An 18,795-nucleotide genomic window follows, 5' to 3' on the forward strand; every position below is an offset into this window, starting at 1 on the left:
CACATGATATAATGACATGTTCTTCAATGGTGTGGATTTGGCAAGGTACTTTGTAGGACGGTTCATGGAGTTCATGGACTATTCACCAATACTTTTGTTGCTATGAACATCAATGGGTATTAAACCCACCCTTTTGAATTAAGGCATTGAATTTGCCAAGGTTGCCCCTTGGCTCCACTCTTGTTTGTTTTGACAACTCAATTGCTTCTAGACTACATAGATTATAGGGTGTAAGCTATACTCATGGAAGGTTTGCTATTACTAGATGGCCAAGTTTTTGCATCACAAAAATCAACTTTCCACTATTAGAACATGGAAAAGAAGACACAAACAATGCTGGTTCGCTAATCCCTTGCTTAAGCTTAATTTGACTTTATGGAAGGTTATAGCCAATATGTTGCCTACTAGATAGAGACTGATGTTTTTGCAGTCCTTGCCAATTTATATTTTCTGCAAAAGGAGAGGCACTAAATTTGTAAAAGCATACGATGTGGGACTATGCGGAGACAAAGCATCGGTAAAAATGTCATGAGAAGTGCACGTCTACACACGAACTAGGATGGAAGCAAGTTACTTTCGGAGACACATGCAATATGAATGAAAAGTCTTATAAATTGTGGTTTGTTGTGAGTGTCTACTCTTTCAAGTAGTATGGAATTGTAGAAACACACTTCTTTAAGGTGGAAGTTGTCGTATGATTTCAATTAGCTCTTTTGCAAAACTAGCCATCTAAACGAACAAATAAGGTTGTAATGTTGTAGTAATCTCCTTAGAGATGAAATATATAATATACATATTTATATCACATTTAAAATATTATAATTATGATTATGTTATGATTTTTTTTGGAGATGTATGGTAACTTTTTTTGTGGGTTTTTATTTTCCTTTATATGTAACTAACTAGTGAAAAATAACAAAATAATTGCTTTCCTTTTCTCCCTCTTCCTCTTTCTCATTGGCTTGTCTTTTGCACTTTTCACCAAGACTTTTACCAAGAAGATAGATTTTTCAATCAACATGTAATTATTTTTCCTCTCTTCATCTTCATTGTTGCCATCTTCCTCTTTGTCTCATTTTAAATAAAAATGCAATCTATATGGATTGGCTTTCGTCCCAATCTCTTCTCGAGAAGGTTGTTCCTTTTCCTCTTTCTTGTCTACAATATTAAAGTGATGCTCGGTATTGGCTCCAAAACCCTCTTTTTTGTACAATTGTGATGTAAAGTATACTTGCGATTAGTCATTATAAATGATATCAAGTTGCTTTTTACCAAAATTGTGATGTAGACAATATATTTGTTACAATACTAAAACATGAGTATATTCAGGGCCATGCTTATTATTAGTAGGCTCTTCGAAAAGCCATTGTTTTTTCTTGGCTAATTGTGAGGCAAACTATACTTATGATTCCTTGCAATATTTCTCATTATCAAACTTGTGATTTAAACAACTTTTTTATTAGTAATACTGGATTAAGTTATTATTGCAGTTAAAATTATTATTTTTAATGTGATGCCATTTCTCACACTCTGCGATAATGCTATGTTATTATTGTTGTTCAATGTCATGCCATTTGTCAAAATTTATTGTGACTATGATGTATTACTATTATATTATTATGATTATTATTATACTTTTAATCTTTATTAGTCAATTTTCGAATTTCAAACCTTCTTTGAAATTGTTATTGTTGTTGTTATATTATTATTGTACTCTTAATCATTTATTAGTCAATTTTCAAATCTTCTCCCAAATAATGAAATTGTTACTACGATGCTCTATTATGATTATTATTATTGTAATGTTAATCATTATTAGTAAATTTTTGAATTTCAAGCCTTCTCTAAATTAATGAAACAAATTAAAACTGGTGGAGACCATTAACAATAATGCATTGCTAAAAGTGGTGGAAACTGGAATGGCAAGAGATCTTGGACTGTGAAAAAAGAAGACGTCGCGCAGGAGTCGTGCGATCTCAGGTCAACCATTTGAGAGAGAGAGAGAGAGAGAGAGAGAGAGAGATGGCATCTTCTTCACCGCGTGGGAAGCCTCTCCCGGGATTTTGACACAGTTTCGCTGCGGCGCTCCATTTGCTCGCCTCTCTGGAGCGCAATCGAATGCGCGAGAGACTTTTGACTTAGCCAGAAGGTCGACTAGGTAACAGAAACGCATATAACACAGACACAGAGAGAGAGAGAGAGAGAGAGAGGCCGCCTTTTTTTCTTCCCCCGAGTATCAGACCTTTAATTTTCCTTCCGATCACAAAATAGTTCTCTTCCGGTTGTCCAGAAGATCTGCAGCAGAGTTTGTCCTGCTCTTCAGATGCCAAGCGCTGCTGTCAGACGATCATAAGATTCAAAGACAGCATATATGCTTCATAGAAGAGGCTCTTTATGATTTCAGGTTTTTCCTGATTGGAAAAGGAGGGTTGCTCAGACGCTCTTGCATATCAGGGCAAGGGCGCAGCGCCAGAAAAGCTATTGATAGAAGGCATTTATTGAGATAGAGCGAGACGTTGTTGCTCCGCCTCAATCAACAAGGAGCTTCTGGAACTATAGACAACAGTTTTTTGCACACAGTGATCACATTGCACGGACAGGATCAGAAGGAGCCTGAACTTGCTAGGAGAGCACGCAACGTACACGAAACAAATCTTTTTCCCAGTCAAATCAAAGCTGAGATCAAGAGGCTGAGATACTTGTACTCCACAATGTCGCATTCGGACTCATCTTCACACTCTTCACATTCTGGACCTAAGTCCTTCTTGCAGGCTACTCGTGAACGTGAGGCCTCTAAAGCACTCCATTTATCTAGCTTTGATTGCACCGCTGTTACATGCTTCTGTTATTTTAATGCGTGCAGTCCCTGTTGCAGTCTAGTGTAGTGGTTTCTGATAACCCGTTTGATCTCAATAATGCAGGCCTTCTTCATGAGATGTTGCGATCAACGCGAGGAGCAGATATGTCTGATTGGAAGGTCGGGTCCTGACAAGTCACGTCTTCCCTTTTTTGGCATGATTCCCTATTGCATGAAATAATTGAATGCACTTGGCTGGTCAGAAAGTCATATCGGGAAATTTCAGTGTTACAAATGATCATTAGGGTGTTCTCAATGCATATGAATATTGATTTCATGATTTTCATGATTGGTGCATGTTGTGGAAGCTAGCCTCAATGCTCTATCTAGTGCAGTCTCTTCTTTGAATTGGAATTCTGTTTTTGTGCATTATGATTTCAGTAGGGTTCATGTTATGCCACACATTATGGTAATGATTTTGGCCAGTGTATGAACTATTCAAGGCTAAGTTTTCACCAGTCAAATTTAATTTACTGGATAACTGGCATAAGTTCATGTCCAGTGGATCACAAGATATGCTGCCCCTTGAAAAACCATGATTGGAGTTCTGAATGAAGATGCCTTGAAATCAGCCCACATACAGGTTTTCTGTTTATGTACTTTTGAAGTTTCAGCCGAATCAGCTTAACAACCTACTAGCTTCTATTAGAGTGTGGAAGAGATTCATTGGAGCTGGTATACTTCCCTATTGTGTTTAAAGGTGGATTGTGGTGGCTGGATTTGGCTCATGGGCTGATACTATCTTGTTTGGAGATATGCTAGGGTTTGCAAAAGAAAACATAGTGTGTATGTACTATGCTCATGATTGAAACACAATGAACTCAAGCACTAATGCAAAATTGAAAAACCACAAAAATGAAGATAATAATGAATGAATATATGAATGAAAATGTCTAGAATGCTCAAGGGGATAGCTGTCCAGCAGCTAATGACTTTCGTGGGAGTGGGCCGAGGGAGATGTACATGTATGTCATCCATCAGAGGCAGACTTTGAGTGTAGTAACCACAAGTTGGAGAAAAATGCAAAAACGACCAGTTGTAGGTGCAAACACTAATGAGGCTGATGTTGTGCTCTAGACAATGGACAATAAGAAGGTAGTTAGCACGGATGAAAATGTCGCAGTCCATCATGTTGTAACAGTTAAGGCAGTAGATGGGAATATTTGAATAGGCAATTGAATAGAGGGCTGGAGTTGAAGGCAATAATAGTTGGAACGAAATGCAGGTATAGGCAGCCATTGGATGATCATGATAGTAGCTGGAGATGATGAAATATGAGTGGGTAGTAGGAGGAGGAGCTGGCAGCCATGTAATGATAGGGGATGAATTGGGATGCAAGTGACTTAGCACACTCTCTATGTATAGACAAGGAACCAACCAAAAAGTGGGGAGTTTACATATTGGAAATTGAAGCACACAGAGTGAATTTGAGTTTTCGGGCTGCTTAATGAGCTAATGAAGATTTCATGTGTGACGGTGTGTCACACATGTTTTTAAGCCTAAAAGCTAACACCCTTTCCCAAGCCCAAAAGTGCAACCAGAAAGGGACTGCAATCATAGCTCGCCTTGTGTATATGAGACATCTCACCAAGAGTGGCCAAGGCATTGGTCAATGAGTGCACATTTATAAGAACATAATGCCAATGAATGGGATTATGCAAGAGGCAATGCAAAATTGTAAATCATCATACTCATGCAAAATGCTATGCAATGGTGCCACTTGAACAATGCCCTCCTAGGGGAATTGTTCACTTGCCCAAGCACCTTTTTATAATCTTAATCATCTTGATGATATGGATAATATTACAAAGTAAAATAATGTTAATGTTTGAAATAATCAAAATCTTGTAGACACCAGGACCAGGAGTAGAAGATTGCCCCTTTTGATTGCCGAACAGTGGAAGGAGAAGGAAGCACCCCCTCTCCCCCCAAGATGTCAATGCCAGTGGGAAAAGGAGGAGCACTCAAGAAAGAAGAGTGAACTTCATATTTGGTTGAAAACCTATGAAAGGAATGGCCTTCAAGGATGCTTTAAGGAAGGCAAGAACTCAGCCTCAGAGAGGAAAAGACTCCTTGTTGGTCTAGAGTATAAAGCCCCATCCAAGAAGAGTAACCAAGAAGAGCCGAATGATCCAAGTCTTCGCTTCCATCAACCCGTAAGCCTTGCAACGGTTAGTGTCAACCTGCAAAACTCAAGTTAGGAACAAAAGTACCGCAAAAGATCATAAAATATGCATGCCTTAGCTACAATGCAATGTGTGAGGTGAGAAGATGATTCCACTACCAAAAGGTAGGTACACTAAAGATGTAGGTAAGTAGGAGTAGAAATGTGCAACAAAATAGTGAAGCTAGACTAAAGTGTGTGAAAGTAGCCTTTCTCCTCTGAGAGGGTGGTAGTAACCTTTTTGTCTTGCAAGGGGTGTGATGAAGGCCAATCCCCAAGCAAACCAAGGGGCAAATTGATTTTGAAGGCTTGTTGGTCAGTTTTGACAACAAGAGGAACTAATAGAGGAGATCAGAGAATTGCAATTATATTTCATCCATTTGCAATAAAAGCTAAAGAAATACCGCAAGGGGCATCAGTGTGGTGCCAACAAGATGTCCATTGTTCAAGATTAAACTGGTAAAGTGTGCATTTTCAGTTTATGTGAATTTTATGATTGCTGTAATTTTTGATTAATCAAGTCATTACTATTCTCTCCGAGGAGGAAGGTTGGTTTTATGGTTCCATTACCGGGATACCATCAAATCCCTTGACTTGGTGGGCCTGAGGCACTTGATTGAAGGTTAGGAGTTTTACTCGGGTGCTGAAATTGTGTTTAGCTAAGCATTTACAGCAAGTATGTCTTTTTACAGTGAGATGGGATTAAGCAATGATGATACATCTCATTTTGAAAATGCACATAGCGAAGGGGAAAATGCAATGCCTAATCTTGGAACAGGCTTACAACATGGACAACAAGGAGAAAGTGTGGATGTTGACCAAGAAGTAGGTCCTTCAAGGCCACAAAATGCTACTGACCAGTAAGGAGATTAAGAATATGATGACCAGTTCAAGGCTCGATTAAAGGCAACAGTTGACATCTTTGTTTAATTGTCCAAAGATCCACAATGTGAGAGATTTCTGAATTCTCCCAAAAAGGGCAGTAAAGGCAAGAAGAAGATGTCATCTTCAAAGGCCTTTGGGCAGCAAGAAGATTCCAAAGAACAACCATTGCAGTCTAAAGATTTGCATCAACCAACTTGACCTTAAGGTCATCTTGGTTAGTGATTTTGAAGTTTTGGAGTTCATGGTCAAATGTGATACAATAGGTCGTATCTTGAGTTGCATAACGGTCAATCAAGTATGCCGGATGCTAGGTTAAAGCGTTGTAACTATAAGTGAAACTTGGGATGTTTCTAAAGGTCCACCCCCTTTTTTTATTAATAAGTTTGTATCTTTTTCTTATTTCTCCTATTATACTACTCCTTTGAGGCTAGTTCATATTCAATCTTTAGGTATTTGTCTAGTCACCTCCCAATGTCTAGGATGGATAATATTCAGAGTTGTAGACTTCTACACATTTGTCTTCTCTTGATTTGGTTCCATGAGCGAACAACCTTGTATGGAACAAGTGCGAGATCGTGCTGGGGCTCCAACCCTTGTACAGGGTCCCATAGGTTTTGAGAGTCAAGTACATGTCTCATCAAATTTGACTAAGTGGTGTAGTTAGACTTGTTGAAATGAGTCTTATCAGAGAAAGCATGCTTGGCCGATGAAGACTATGAACCATGAGGCATTGGAAAAGAGTAAGGTAGGAGGGAGGGGGATAAGTAGGAAGAGGTGGCTGGTAGGCAGAAATAGGTTGTGAGTGTCCATATGGTGCCAATGGTGGAGACTCTTGAATATGAATGTTTCCACCACGTTTCAATGGAGATGGAGGCACTAGAGCACCCAAGGTCTATCCAAATGTCGGTTGGCGCATGACAGAATGACTAGTAGGTCCACTAGGTAAAGCGATGGAGGCAAATTGTGGTACTAGCTGATCTACAACAAGGTAAGTAGGGGTAGGAACTGTTGGAGTCATTCCTTGGACTGGCAGTCAAGTGCCATGTGGCAGGCTGGCTGCCACATGGCAGCAGTCAGCTGCATTCAATGTAGTTGACCTGATCATTGTTGGGCATTATTTTCAGCCTATAAATAGGCAGTGTTTCCATCCTCCAGGTGGAGACATACGTAGATATTCTCTCTGCACCCGTGTATAATTTTGCATCCTTATACAACATTCTTCATTGTAGATTTTCTGTGTTTCACTTTCTCTTTCTTTGTCTCTCTTCTCTCTCTGTTCACTCTTTGTCATGATCATTCACTTCCACATTGCTTCATTTTGACATGGTATGAGAGCATTGGATTGACCTAGGGTGGACCTATTTGAAGAGGAGTTTTCGGTGCGACACAAGGCTGCGTTTTCAGCGTTCAAGTGCGAGCTTGTGGGCTGCGCATTGAAACAAGGCTGAGGCGAGCGTGGGCGTTCAAGAAAAGAGAAGATTTGCTGAAGCTGCTGCTGTTTTTGTTGTTAGAGAAGGAAGAAGGCAGTGATTTTGGCCTTCAAGTGCAGATTTTACCTTTTCATCGCCTCCAGTAGGTGAAGAAGGAACAGGATGAGCGAACCTCAGCCCTAGCAGGCTGTATTCTCACAGTCAGAGGGGGTTGCTTTTTGAGTTTTGTGCAGGCATTGTAGGTGAAGATGTCTTCAAAGACCAAGACAGAGTTTCAGGCGATCATGGATCTGAAGGTGCCCATCCTATTAGCTCTTCCTTCAGATCAAAAGCTTGATGGTGAGAACTACCGCATTTAGTGGGTTATGATGCTTGCCATATTGGAGTCCTATGATTTGGCGGAGCTTGTTACGGAGGCTATCAATGGTTCTTCTTTGCGAGATGAGTCTAGAATCTCTTCTAGTGAGAAGGCGGAGTTGGCAAAGGCTCAGGCACATTGGGATAAACTCAATGCTCGCATTCGCTCGTTTTTATTTCTCTCATGTACTACAACTGTTATCTCTCATATAGAGCATTTGACGGTAGCTAGGGAGATATGGCTAGAGTTGGATCAGATGTATAATTGGATGACCGTCATGAAGCGAGTTACTTTGGAAGTGCAAATGAGGACTATGAGTGTCAACAAGTCATCATCCATGCGGGAGCATATCAACAAGTTAAGGCAACTTCAGACGCAGGTTCAAAACGTAGGGAAGGTGATCACTTTTGAAGACATGGCGATAACTCTTCTTTTACAGTTACCGCCTTGCTTCAATGGTTTTTATTCCGCCTTGATTGCTTCAGGGTGGTCTGAGACTCTTCGGTGGAAAGAGTTGGTTTCTATGGTCTTGGACCAAGAGGAGCAACTGAAAGGAACCAATGCTTCGAAATCTGAGGCTTTGGTTGGTCAATCCTCTCAGAAGAAGGGGAAGGAACAAAAGAAGAAGAAGGAAGACAAATCTGAGAAGGATGAAGACAAGGAGTCTACTCGTCACATTTGTGGCAAAACAGGTCACTAAAAGAAGGATTGCCCTGACAAGGAGAAGGAGAAATCTTCAAAGGATTCCGGAGTGGTGGATGCTTCCTCATTAGCTACTTTCCTTCATTTGGAGGTAGTTGAGGATTCGACCCTGCTGGCTTTTCTGATTGGAAGGATCAAAAGAAAAAGAAGGAAGACAAATCTAAGAAGGACAAAGACAAGGAGTCTACTTGTTACATTTGTGGCAAAACAAGTCACTAGAAGAGAAGGATTGCCCTGACAAGGAGAAGAAGGAGAAATCTTCGAAGGATTTCGGAGTGGTGGATGCTCCCTCATCAGCTACTTTTCTCCATTTGGAGGTGGTTGAGGATTGGACCTTGTTGGCTTTTCTGATGCTGGGTTGACGACCCCATTTACTCGGGAGTAGATTGTTGATAGTGGTGCCTCTAGGCACATGACTCCTTTCGTAGGTGTTACTCATTTGCGGCCTTCTCATGGTCAGATTCTTACTGGTGATAGTTCGTCTATTCTTATTCAGGGACAGGGCAACATGTATCTTTTTCCAGATGGGCGTGGTGGTGTCCATGCATCTGAGATACTTTATGTGCCGGCTTTGGGGTATCATCTTCTATCAGTGCATAAGATTTGTGCCCTCAGCCTCTTGGTCAAATTTGATGTCAATTCTTTTCGGATGCTTGATCAAGGATCGAGAGCGGTTCTTTTTTCAGGTTACGAGGAGAATGGAGTCTACAAGTTGCGGTCTTCTTCTGCCTTGACTTCTCTTCTTCTTACCTCCCAAACTCAGTCAGAGCTTTGACATGCCCGTTTTGGTTACCTCAATTATGAATATATTCGGAAGGCGTCTAAGGACTAGTTTGTTCGAGGTTTGCTGGATATTGTGGTGAGTTAGCAGCCTTGTGTATCCTGCATCCATGGGAAACAGACTTGTGATGTTGTTTCTAGTAGTAGGGCTTTGAGGTGGTCTTCAGTACCCTTGGAGCTTGTTTCTATTGATCTCTGTGGACCGATGAGGACGAAGTCCCTTTGAGGGAGTTTGTATTTCATGCTCATTGTAGATGATTACAGCATGAAGAGATGGGCTTATTTCTTGAAGCTGAAGTTGGAGGCTTTCTCCAACTTCAAGGATTGGTCGTTCTTTGAGGAGAACCGATCGGGGCGGAAGCTGAAGACCTTATGATCGGATAAGGGCAGATAATTTGTTTCTAATGAGTTTGTTCGGTTTTGTGCAGATCGTGGAATGCACTAGGATTTTGCCAATATAAACACCCCTTAGGAGAATGACATTTTGGAGCGGAAGAATCACAGTGTGATCGAGATGGCCCGTACCATGATGGAGCATTGTCAGACACCTGAATGCCTATGAGTTGAGGTTCTGGCTACTTTAGTTCACATCCTTAATCGTTCCCGTACTTCCGCTGTTGTTGGTATGACTCCTTTTGAGGCGTACTTTGGATCAAAGCCGGATGTTTCTTATTTCAGGGTTTTTGGGTGTGATGCTTATGTTCACATCTCGAAGACAGAGTGTGACAAATTTGAAGCGGCTTCTAGAAGACAGGTATTTGTGGGCTATAGCTTGCAATCTCAAGGCTATCGATTGCATGATCCTCTTAAGCGGGATGTCTACACGAGCCGTGATGTTTGGTTCGTGGAGGTTCCAACCCTAGAGGGGGGTGAGGATCGCCTTGTACTTGGAGATCCGGGTGATAGTTGGGCTCCATCTGCTGTTCCTCTCAAGCCCATGTCTTTTGAGGACTTTTCTTCGGATGATGAGCCTACTTTCCAGCCACCGGATTCACCAATTGGTCCTTTGTTGATAGTGAACCTTCTTGCAACTTTAGCAGATGGAGAGCGCCGAGGTGAGATTTGGCCTCCTCCTCGTTGGGCTCGTGACACGCTCCGAATAATGACCGAGAAATATGTGCAAATAAAGGCACCAAAATGTGCTAAACATGGAAACATCCTTTGCAAATTAACACTTTGCTTTTGTACCCCTTTGTAAAATTTCAAATATGAAGCAATGTAAAATGTGTAGTCCAAAAGAGACACACTATAAAATATTGCTAGGGAAAAGAAAGGTCAAACCCTTTTGTCTCATTCCAAAAATTGAAAGGTCCTTAGACCTTAGTTCATGTATGCAAATTTGAATTTTATAATTCAAGAAAGGAAAAGGAGGTGGTTGCAGTCGTGGGATTTGGGGAGGTGGGAGGTTGAGGTGGTTACACCCTCTCTCTTCCTTTATCTTCTCCTCTCACGGTTCATTTCTTCCTCTCCCCATTTTGGCACAACACTTGCCTTCTTGTTCTTGCTTTTCTCTCTTGTGCTTCATTGCAAAATCTAATGGAGAGTGAGGAAGAGGAAGAGGGTGAGGATGGAAGAATTGTCCAATTTCTTGTGTGCCTTTCTCGTGTGTCTTGAGGATATGGATTCTTGGTGAGGAGGAGAGTTTTCTTGCAGGTTTTTGTGGCCAGCAATGTATTTGCAGCCTCTACCTAGCCGGTTCGTGGTTCATATTGTGCCATGGTAGGGTGCTGTTCAGAGATTCAAAGATCGAGGCGGTCCCTGAGGAGTGGCAACCGCAGGATGGACTACGGAGGTCACTGCAGCACTAGACGTATACTATGGAGCTTGTTTGCTCTAACTACTGTTTGATGTCTCATGCTATGCAAGATAGAGAGCCTATATCAGTGAAGGAGACTTTACAGTCTGATCATTGGTGGAAAGCGATGGAAGCCGAGTTGGAGGCTATTGAGTGGAATGGCACTTGGTCCCTTGTGCCTCATCCCTCTTATAAGAAGGTGATTGGTGTCAAATGGGTCTTCAGGACCAAGTACCATAGTGATGGCTCTCTGGACAAGCACAAGGTTCGCCTTGTTGCTAAAGGTTTTGCACAACACCCAGGTGTTGATTTCCATGATACTTTTGTCCCTACTGCTTGCATGGCAACTATTCATGCTGTTCTTGCCTTGGTTGGTCATGGGAGATGGCCTATCTTTTAGTTGGATGTGAAGTCGGCCTTTTGAATGGTGATTTGAAGGAGGAGATCTATGTAGAGCAGCCTCGTGGCTTTGGTTCCTTAGACGGGAAGGTCTACGGTTGAAGAAGGCCTTGTATGGCCTGAAGTAGGCTCCACGTGCTTGGAATGAGAAGATTGATTCGTTTCTCCAAGCCATGTTGGGATATTGGCGCTCTAGGGCTGAGTCACCGACCCATAGCTTTATGTGCACACTTCGAGGGTGGTTGTGTGTTGTTTGTTTTGTATGTTGATAACTTGATTGTTATAGGTAATCATGCCCAAAAGGTCGACGAGATGAAGTCAGTCCTTGGAAGTTTGAGATGATGGATTTAGGACTTCTTCATTTCTTTTTGGGCCATGAGATTTATCAGACTCAGAGGGGGATTTTCATCTCTTAGCAAAGATATGTACAGGAGCTCTTGGTGACTTTTGAGATGGAGGATTGTTGGTCCATTTCTACTCCCAAGTGGAAGGCCACTTCACACACAGATTCTACTTTGGCGGATGCTACCTGCTAACCTTAGCTGATTGGATCATTGATTTGGCTCCTCAACACACGGGTTGATCTATGTTTTGCTGTAGGTCTTTTGGCTGGGTTCATGAGTGCACCTCAAGAGGTGCATTGGCAGGCTGCTCAGAGGATACTTTGGTTTCTGAGGGGGACCTCCAACCTCAGGATTTCCTATCCAACATGTACAGGTGCTTCTGATCTTATTCTTGCAGGTTGGAGTGATTCAGATTGGGCTGGCGACGTGGACCAAAGGCGGTCTACTATAGGTTATTGTTCTATCTTGGGTGCTGGTGCTATCTCTTGGAGTAGCAAGAAGCAGCCCACGGTACCCCTATCTTCAACTGAGATAGAGTATCGAGCTGCTTCTTCGACCACATGTGAGACTGTGTGGTTTCGGCATTTGTTGGAGGGGCTTGGCTGCCCCCAGACTCTCCCTACTATTTTGCGATGCGACAATGAGTTGCATTGCCTTGGCATGGAATCTTGTATTTCATGCCCGGACGAAGCACATTGAGATCCAGTACCACTTCATCAGGGAGAAGCTTTTGGATGAGACCATCAATGTGGAATATTGCAAGACCGAAGACAATCTTGCAGATTTGTTTACGAAGGCACTTCCCCAAGCTTTACTTCATCGACGTTCTAGATCCCTTCGTCTACTGCCATGTCTAGGATCTGAGAGGGGGTGTTAGAGTCATTCCCTAGACTAGCAGGCAGGTGCCACGTGGGAACAGTTGGATTGCATCAGTCGACTGCATTTAATGCAGCTGACTTGATCATTGTTGGGCATTATTTTCAGCCTATAAATAGGCTTTGTTTCCAGCAGTTTGTGGCAATCGTGTCTCACAGATTTCAGCCTGTAGACTATGGAGATTGCTTTTAGGGCTAACGGAGATCGAGATCCTCAAGGTGGAGACATATGCAGATATTCTCTCTGCACTTGTGTATAATTCTGCATCCTTATATAGCATTCATCAGTGCAGATTTTCTGCGTTTCACTGTCTCTTTCACTCTCTCTCTCTCTCTCTTCTCATTGTGTTCAGTCATTGTCATGGTCATTCACTTCCACATTGCTTCACCCTGATAGGAACCCCATGCTGGTGGGTGTAACCCAAAGGTGTGAAGGATGGAGGTTGATCCTCCCCAAATGAGCATGAGCACACCCGGAATGGAAGGTGCAGAGGTCCTAAAGGTTGTGTCTATGTTTGATGGACCCCTCAGTGTGGTGTGTGCAAAACAGTGTGGGGATTGATATGCAAAAGTGAATGATGTGAAAGGTAATGGTGATGCAACGGAAGAAGTGGGCGGGATGGGTGGGTTTGAAACTTAATTTTGATTAGGTGAATGATTGAAATGAAGGTGAAGATGTGGAGTGCAAAGAAGATGATGCATCAAACTTATTCTGATTGTTAGGAGCATAATGAAAAGAAGGATATTTGTTTTTCTTATAATCACCCCTTCTTGTATTGACTTCCAGGAATGGGTCGGGTCTTCCATGGGGGATTTGCCATGTTCTGCATATGGCACTCTTTTTTCAATTTGGTCTTTACCAACATTTTGCAAAGGCAGTGAAGAAAGAGAAATAGAAGAAGGAACAAAAGTAGAGACTTGTGCACCTTGAACCAAGTAGTAGAGGTAGAATGAAAGTAAGGAATGTACTCCAGATCTCTCTTTCCAAGAGGGGGTTCCACCCCTAATGGAGGTCTTGACGCCCTTGCAACATCATTAAACTTGTGCATTACATTTGATGAGAAAGAACCAAATATACCATTTTTCTTCATGCAGCTTTTGTTTGAAGGCTTCTTGACGTAACTCTTCAAACTTCTTGGCTTTGTGGGCCAATATTAGTTGTAGCTCCTCGTCGATGATGTCTCCAATAAAGTCAAAATGGTATTTGGCCATGTCAGAATCTTGTGGAGTTGGCAACGGATGACAAAAGTTCTTCACATTTGTACATAGAATCTAAAGGGAGATAATCGATGTTCCCTTTGATTTATTGTTGGGCTTGATGCATAAGGATCCAATTGTATTCGGCTTGTGAAATCTTGTATGGTTAGTAAGATCCATGGTAGTCAAATATTTTGCCTCCTTTGCTGGAATTTTTGGGAGTGAGTTGGGTGTACCACTCTTATTTGATTCTCGTCATAGGTGGTTGAGAAGATTGAAGTGATGTAGAAGAATTTGAAGCCATGTTTCCTTCAGAGTTCTTTGCCTCTTATGTCGAGCTTTCAGATCAAGGATTAGGTTTCTTCAGAGAGTATCTAGCTCTAATATCATGCAAAGAAATACTCTGAGCATCAAACATGAACACAAGTGTAGGACAAAACTCAAAGTGATAATAGTAGAACTCAAGGTGAAGAGTAACTCAAAGACAATGAAGAACTTCAGAGTTCTTTGCCTCTTATGTTGAGCTTTCAGATCAAGGATTAGGTTTCTTCAAAGAGTATCTAGCTCTAATATCATGCAAAGAAATACTCTGAGCATCAAACATAAACATAAGTGTAGGACAAAACTCAAAGTGATAATAGTAGAACTCAAGGTGAAGAGTAACTCAAAGACAATGAAGAATAAAAGAAGAATGATACGATGCTCAATACAATAAATACACTATGCAAGAGTGAATACAATACCTCAAACTCCTATGCCTTGGAATGGGCCGGGGTAGAGATGAGCTGGAGAGTGTGTCGTATAGGGTACTTGGAACGAATCATGAATCATATCAATTAGCATCTGTACGCAATCAGTAGTTGCAAACGTAGATCTAGAGTGGAGATTAGGCTGATTGTGAGGTGCCTCCTCCAACAGACCCGGAGCAGTCCTCTTAGTAGTCGACCGAAATTCATATCCATGCACATCACCATCCAATCTTCCCATGGAAAACCTAGGACTTAGTTGAACATGGGAATCTCAGTTCTACTTCACAGGGGAAGCATGGACAAGTCACCCCTAACAACAATCTAATGCCTACCTAAGAAAGACCACTTTGTAATCAATCAAAGGCAAAAGTGAGGTTAACACCACACTTGGTTCGAAAAGAGTGAGAGACAGGGAAGAGTGTAACTTGATTCCCCTACCCATAAGGTAAAATTTGAGTTCCAACCCCTTAAAATGGTATTAAACGTGGTAACTAATCCTACTAATATTGGGAGGGTCACGATTTAATCAGCTCTATCTAGTGTTGGAAAGTTACCTAACTTATCGGGTCCACCCAGCCATAGGCGTTCGATCGTCAGGATCGAAGTCTCCCACTTTCCTCGATTGTGTTTGCTTTAGTTTTCTAATTAGCAAAGCATACTACCATGCTGTTTGGACATATAAAAATAGCTTCCTTTAATTACTCAGTTCAACTAGGTTCGTTAAACTCAATCTTTAGCATATAACAAACAATTCAAAATTCAAATACTTTATTTCATAATAACAAGTAGAACCATCACTCTGTAAAGTGGTATAAAACTATCTTTTCACAAAAAGACATTGCTTAGCCTAGGATAGGACCTTTCAATCTCATAGGATTGGGCTGTATGTGATCGCACTCTGTTTGTGGTCAAGAGGGAATTTACTGGCTCAGAGCCCCTCTAAGCTTCCTGAGCCTCAAGAGCCATCCTACATAGCAACGGCACTTATCACTTGGTCCTTTGCCCTCTCAGGTGCTCGAGTGATCAAAAACTAAAAACCATAGAAACAAGGATCGGCCATTTCGGCCTGTAGGAACAACCTAATGCGTTCCAAACCCTCCAAGGAAGTGAAACGGCCAAGGAACAATCCTTGCCGTTCCCCCTACCGTTCCCTACCATTCCTTGCCGTTCCCTGTTTGGAACGGCCGTTCCAGGCCTGTTGACCGAAAATTGACTTTTTTTCTGTTTTTTCTTTTTGCTTGGGTCACACTCCTTCTACCTCATGTTCACCCATCTCCATTGCCTAATGTGCACACACTAATCTCTCTCTCTCTCTCTCTCTCTCTCTCTCTCTCTCTCGTTGAAGATTCAAAGTGTCAAGACAACCCACAAGCTAATTAGGAGTCCATGCAAAGTTTAAATTTGATGCATTATTAACTCTTGCAAATCACAATCAAATTTCAGCCTATTCTCAATTCCAAGATATTCATCCATTTATATTGTCTAATTTCAAGGGAAATTGGGATAATTAGGGCAATTCAAAGCAATTTGGAGCTGTGGGGGTAATCGAGTCAATTTTGGGACATTTGGGTCAATTTCAAGCATTGAGGGGTATTGGGGCAATTAGAGGGACATTCTTTGGGGCAATTTGGGTCATGTAGGGCATATTTGGGGGACTTAAGACATGTGCCGTTCCCCCCGTTCCCGTTCCCGTTCCCGTTCCCGTTCCCTGACCTTGGATGTTCCCCCCGTTCCAGGGGGTCCCGTTCCCCGTTCCAGGTAACTATGCTAAAAACACCTATCTCCCTCGGGAGTATAGGATCCCTATCCGCAGGTGAATTTTCCATACTCCGTAGAGTGCCAGGGAGCATTGGGTTGGGGACCCCAACATCCCGAACCACCACAATCTACAACTCGTCTGGTTGTTACAAGCACGGAATCATAAGAGACATAATTCATCATTCACAAATTCAAAAGTAGACATAACCATAAAACATTTTTAACATACTTGTCAATGTATGCGATGCATAGATTCTATCCCTCTCATCAATTCCTCAGTTTTTTCCTAAAAAGCAATTGATTATACTAACATGTTTTTGTAAGTTTAAGTACGTTTTAACTAATCGTAATCTATGTAATGGACTTATCCTATGGGCTTTTCTAACATTACTAACTTATCTCTCATTTTATCGTAAGATGCAAAAAAGCAATAACATAAAATAGAAAAATTAGGAAGCTATAGAGTTAATAGCTTCAAAGTAATTCTTTTCTTATTTACTAAACCTGACTATTTCTGTTTGGCCATTCATCGTGATTACGGGTTATGGCTGCAACCTCGGTTTGTTGTGGAATAACTGTCAGAGTGCAGCGGTGCGGAAGCGTAGGACTGAGAGAGAGAGAACGCAGAGAGAAAAGGGAGAGAAAGAGACAGTGTACAATGAAGATCTGCTGTATAAAGAATGCTGAATACAAAGATATACACGGGCGCAGTGCGCTCGACTGCGTGTCTCCACCTCGACGATGCGACCTGCTGTCCACCTCGAAGTCTGCTGCAATCTACACTGTCTGCTGTCTGAAATCTGTGAACAGAGACAGAAATCTGCACGGCACCGGTCTGTAATCTGCGACAGAGAATAGTGGCCAGACTGCTGAAAACGTCAGCAATAAATAGGCGAAAAATCACCTAGAACAGGGCTCAAAAATGGGGCGCAGCTTGATAAAAATGGCTGCAGGCAGTTGAACTGCCATGTGGCAGTCCGACTGCACAGTCCGACTGTGCAGCTGGTCCGACTGCTGGACCAGCTGTGCTGCTGCCTAAAAAACAGGCTATGAACTCTAACACCCCCTCTTAGAGCGTGGACAGGGCAGAAGCCTGAGGGATCTGGAATGTTGCCGAAGTAGAGCCTGAGGAAGCGCCTTCGTAAACAAATCCGCAAGATTATCCTCCGTCTTGCAATACTCCACAGTGATGGTCTCATCGAGAAGCTTTTCTCGAATGAAGTGGTACTGAATCTCAATGTGCTTCGTCCGGGCATGAAAAACAGGGTTCCTTGCCAAGGCAATGCAACTCTCATTGTCACATCGCAGCAATGTAGGACGAGTCTGGGGGCACCCAAGCTCCTCCAACAATCTCCGAAGCCACACAACCTCGCATGTGGTGGAGGATGCGGCCCGATACTCCTCCTCAGTAGACGAAAGGGCTACCGTGGGCTGCTTCTTGCTACTCCATGAAATAACACCTGCACCCAAAGTAAAGCAGTAACCTGTTGTAGACCGCCTGTGGTCCACGTCACCGGCCCAATCCGAGTCGCTCCAACCTGCAAGTACAAGATCTGACCCTTCTGTCCCTGCGGGGTAATGAATCCCCAAATCAGACGTCCCCCTCAGATACCGAAGTATCCTCTGAGCAGCCTGCCAATGCACCGTCTTAGGTTCACTCATGAACCCTGCCAAGAGCCCAACAGCAAAACATAGATCAACCCTCGTGTTGAGAAGCCAAATCAAGGACCCTATCAACTGTCGATAGCGGGAAGCATCCGCCAAAGGAGAAGCTGAGTGGGAAGTGGCCTTCCAGTTCGGATCCATAGGAGTAGAGAGGGCCCGACAATCTTCCATCTCAAAAGACACCAAGAGCTCCTATACATATCTCTGTTGGGAGAGAAAGATCCCCCTCTGAGACTGATAAATCTCATGGCCTAAAAAGAAATGGAGTAGCCCTAAATCCGTCATCTCGAACGTCCGATGTAAAGCTGACTTTGTCTCCTGGACCTGCTGTGCATCATCACCTGTGACAATCAAATCATCAACATATAATACAAACAGCACACAACCTTCCCCGGAAGTGTGAACATACAGCTGCGGATCGGCCTTGGACCACCGATATCCCAACTGAGTTTGGAGGAACGAATCAATCTTCTCGTTCCAAGCTCGCGGGGCCTGCTTGAGACCATACAGGGCCTTCTTCAACCTGTAGACTTTCCCATCTGAAGAACCAAAGCCAGGAGGCTGCTCAACGTAGATCTCCTCCTTCAAATCACCATTCAGGAAGGCCGACTTCACATCCAGCTGATAAACAGGCCATCTCCTATGGCCAGCCAAAGCAAGAACAGCTCTAATGGTTGCCATACGAGCTGTAGGGGCAAAGGTGTCATGACAGTCAATCCCTGGGCGCTGGGCAAAACCCTTAGCAACAAGGCGAGCCTTGTGCTTATCCAAAGTACCATCACTGAGATATTTGGTCTTGAAGACCCACTTGACTCGAATCACCTTCTTCTTCGGGGG

The 18,795-nt window shown here is 42.6% G+C and overlaps 1 protein-coding gene across 2 annotated transcripts in view; it reads left to right on the forward strand.

Moving 5' to 3' along the window:
• The first annotated feature begins 1,909 nt into the window (after positions 1-1,909).
• KEU (Sec1/munc18-like (SM) proteins superfamily) overlaps positions 1,910-18,795 on the forward strand; it is an 85,402-nt gene continuing 68,516 nt past the window's right edge. Inside the window, exons 1-2 of one of the 2 annotated variants that reach the window (XM_087697260.1) lie at positions 1,910-2,784; positions 2,922-2,977. In XM_087697260.1, coding sequence (XP_087553386.1) covers positions 2,712-2,784; positions 2,922-2,977 — 129 coding nt within the window. In that variant the 5' untranslated portion in view covers positions 1,910-2,711. The remainder of the gene's footprint in view (positions 2,785-2,921; positions 2,978-18,795) is intronic. The other variant, XM_087697261.1, reaches the window with a different exon arrangement.

Source organism: Lygodium microphyllum, chromosome 17 (assembly GCF_053477565.2).
Source record: "Lygodium microphyllum isolate KBCC chromosome 17, Lygodium_microphyllum_v1.1.10, whole genome shotgun sequence".
In the NCBI taxonomy this organism is placed as follows: Eukaryota; Viridiplantae; Streptophyta; class Polypodiopsida; order Schizaeales; family Lygodiaceae; genus Lygodium; species Lygodium microphyllum.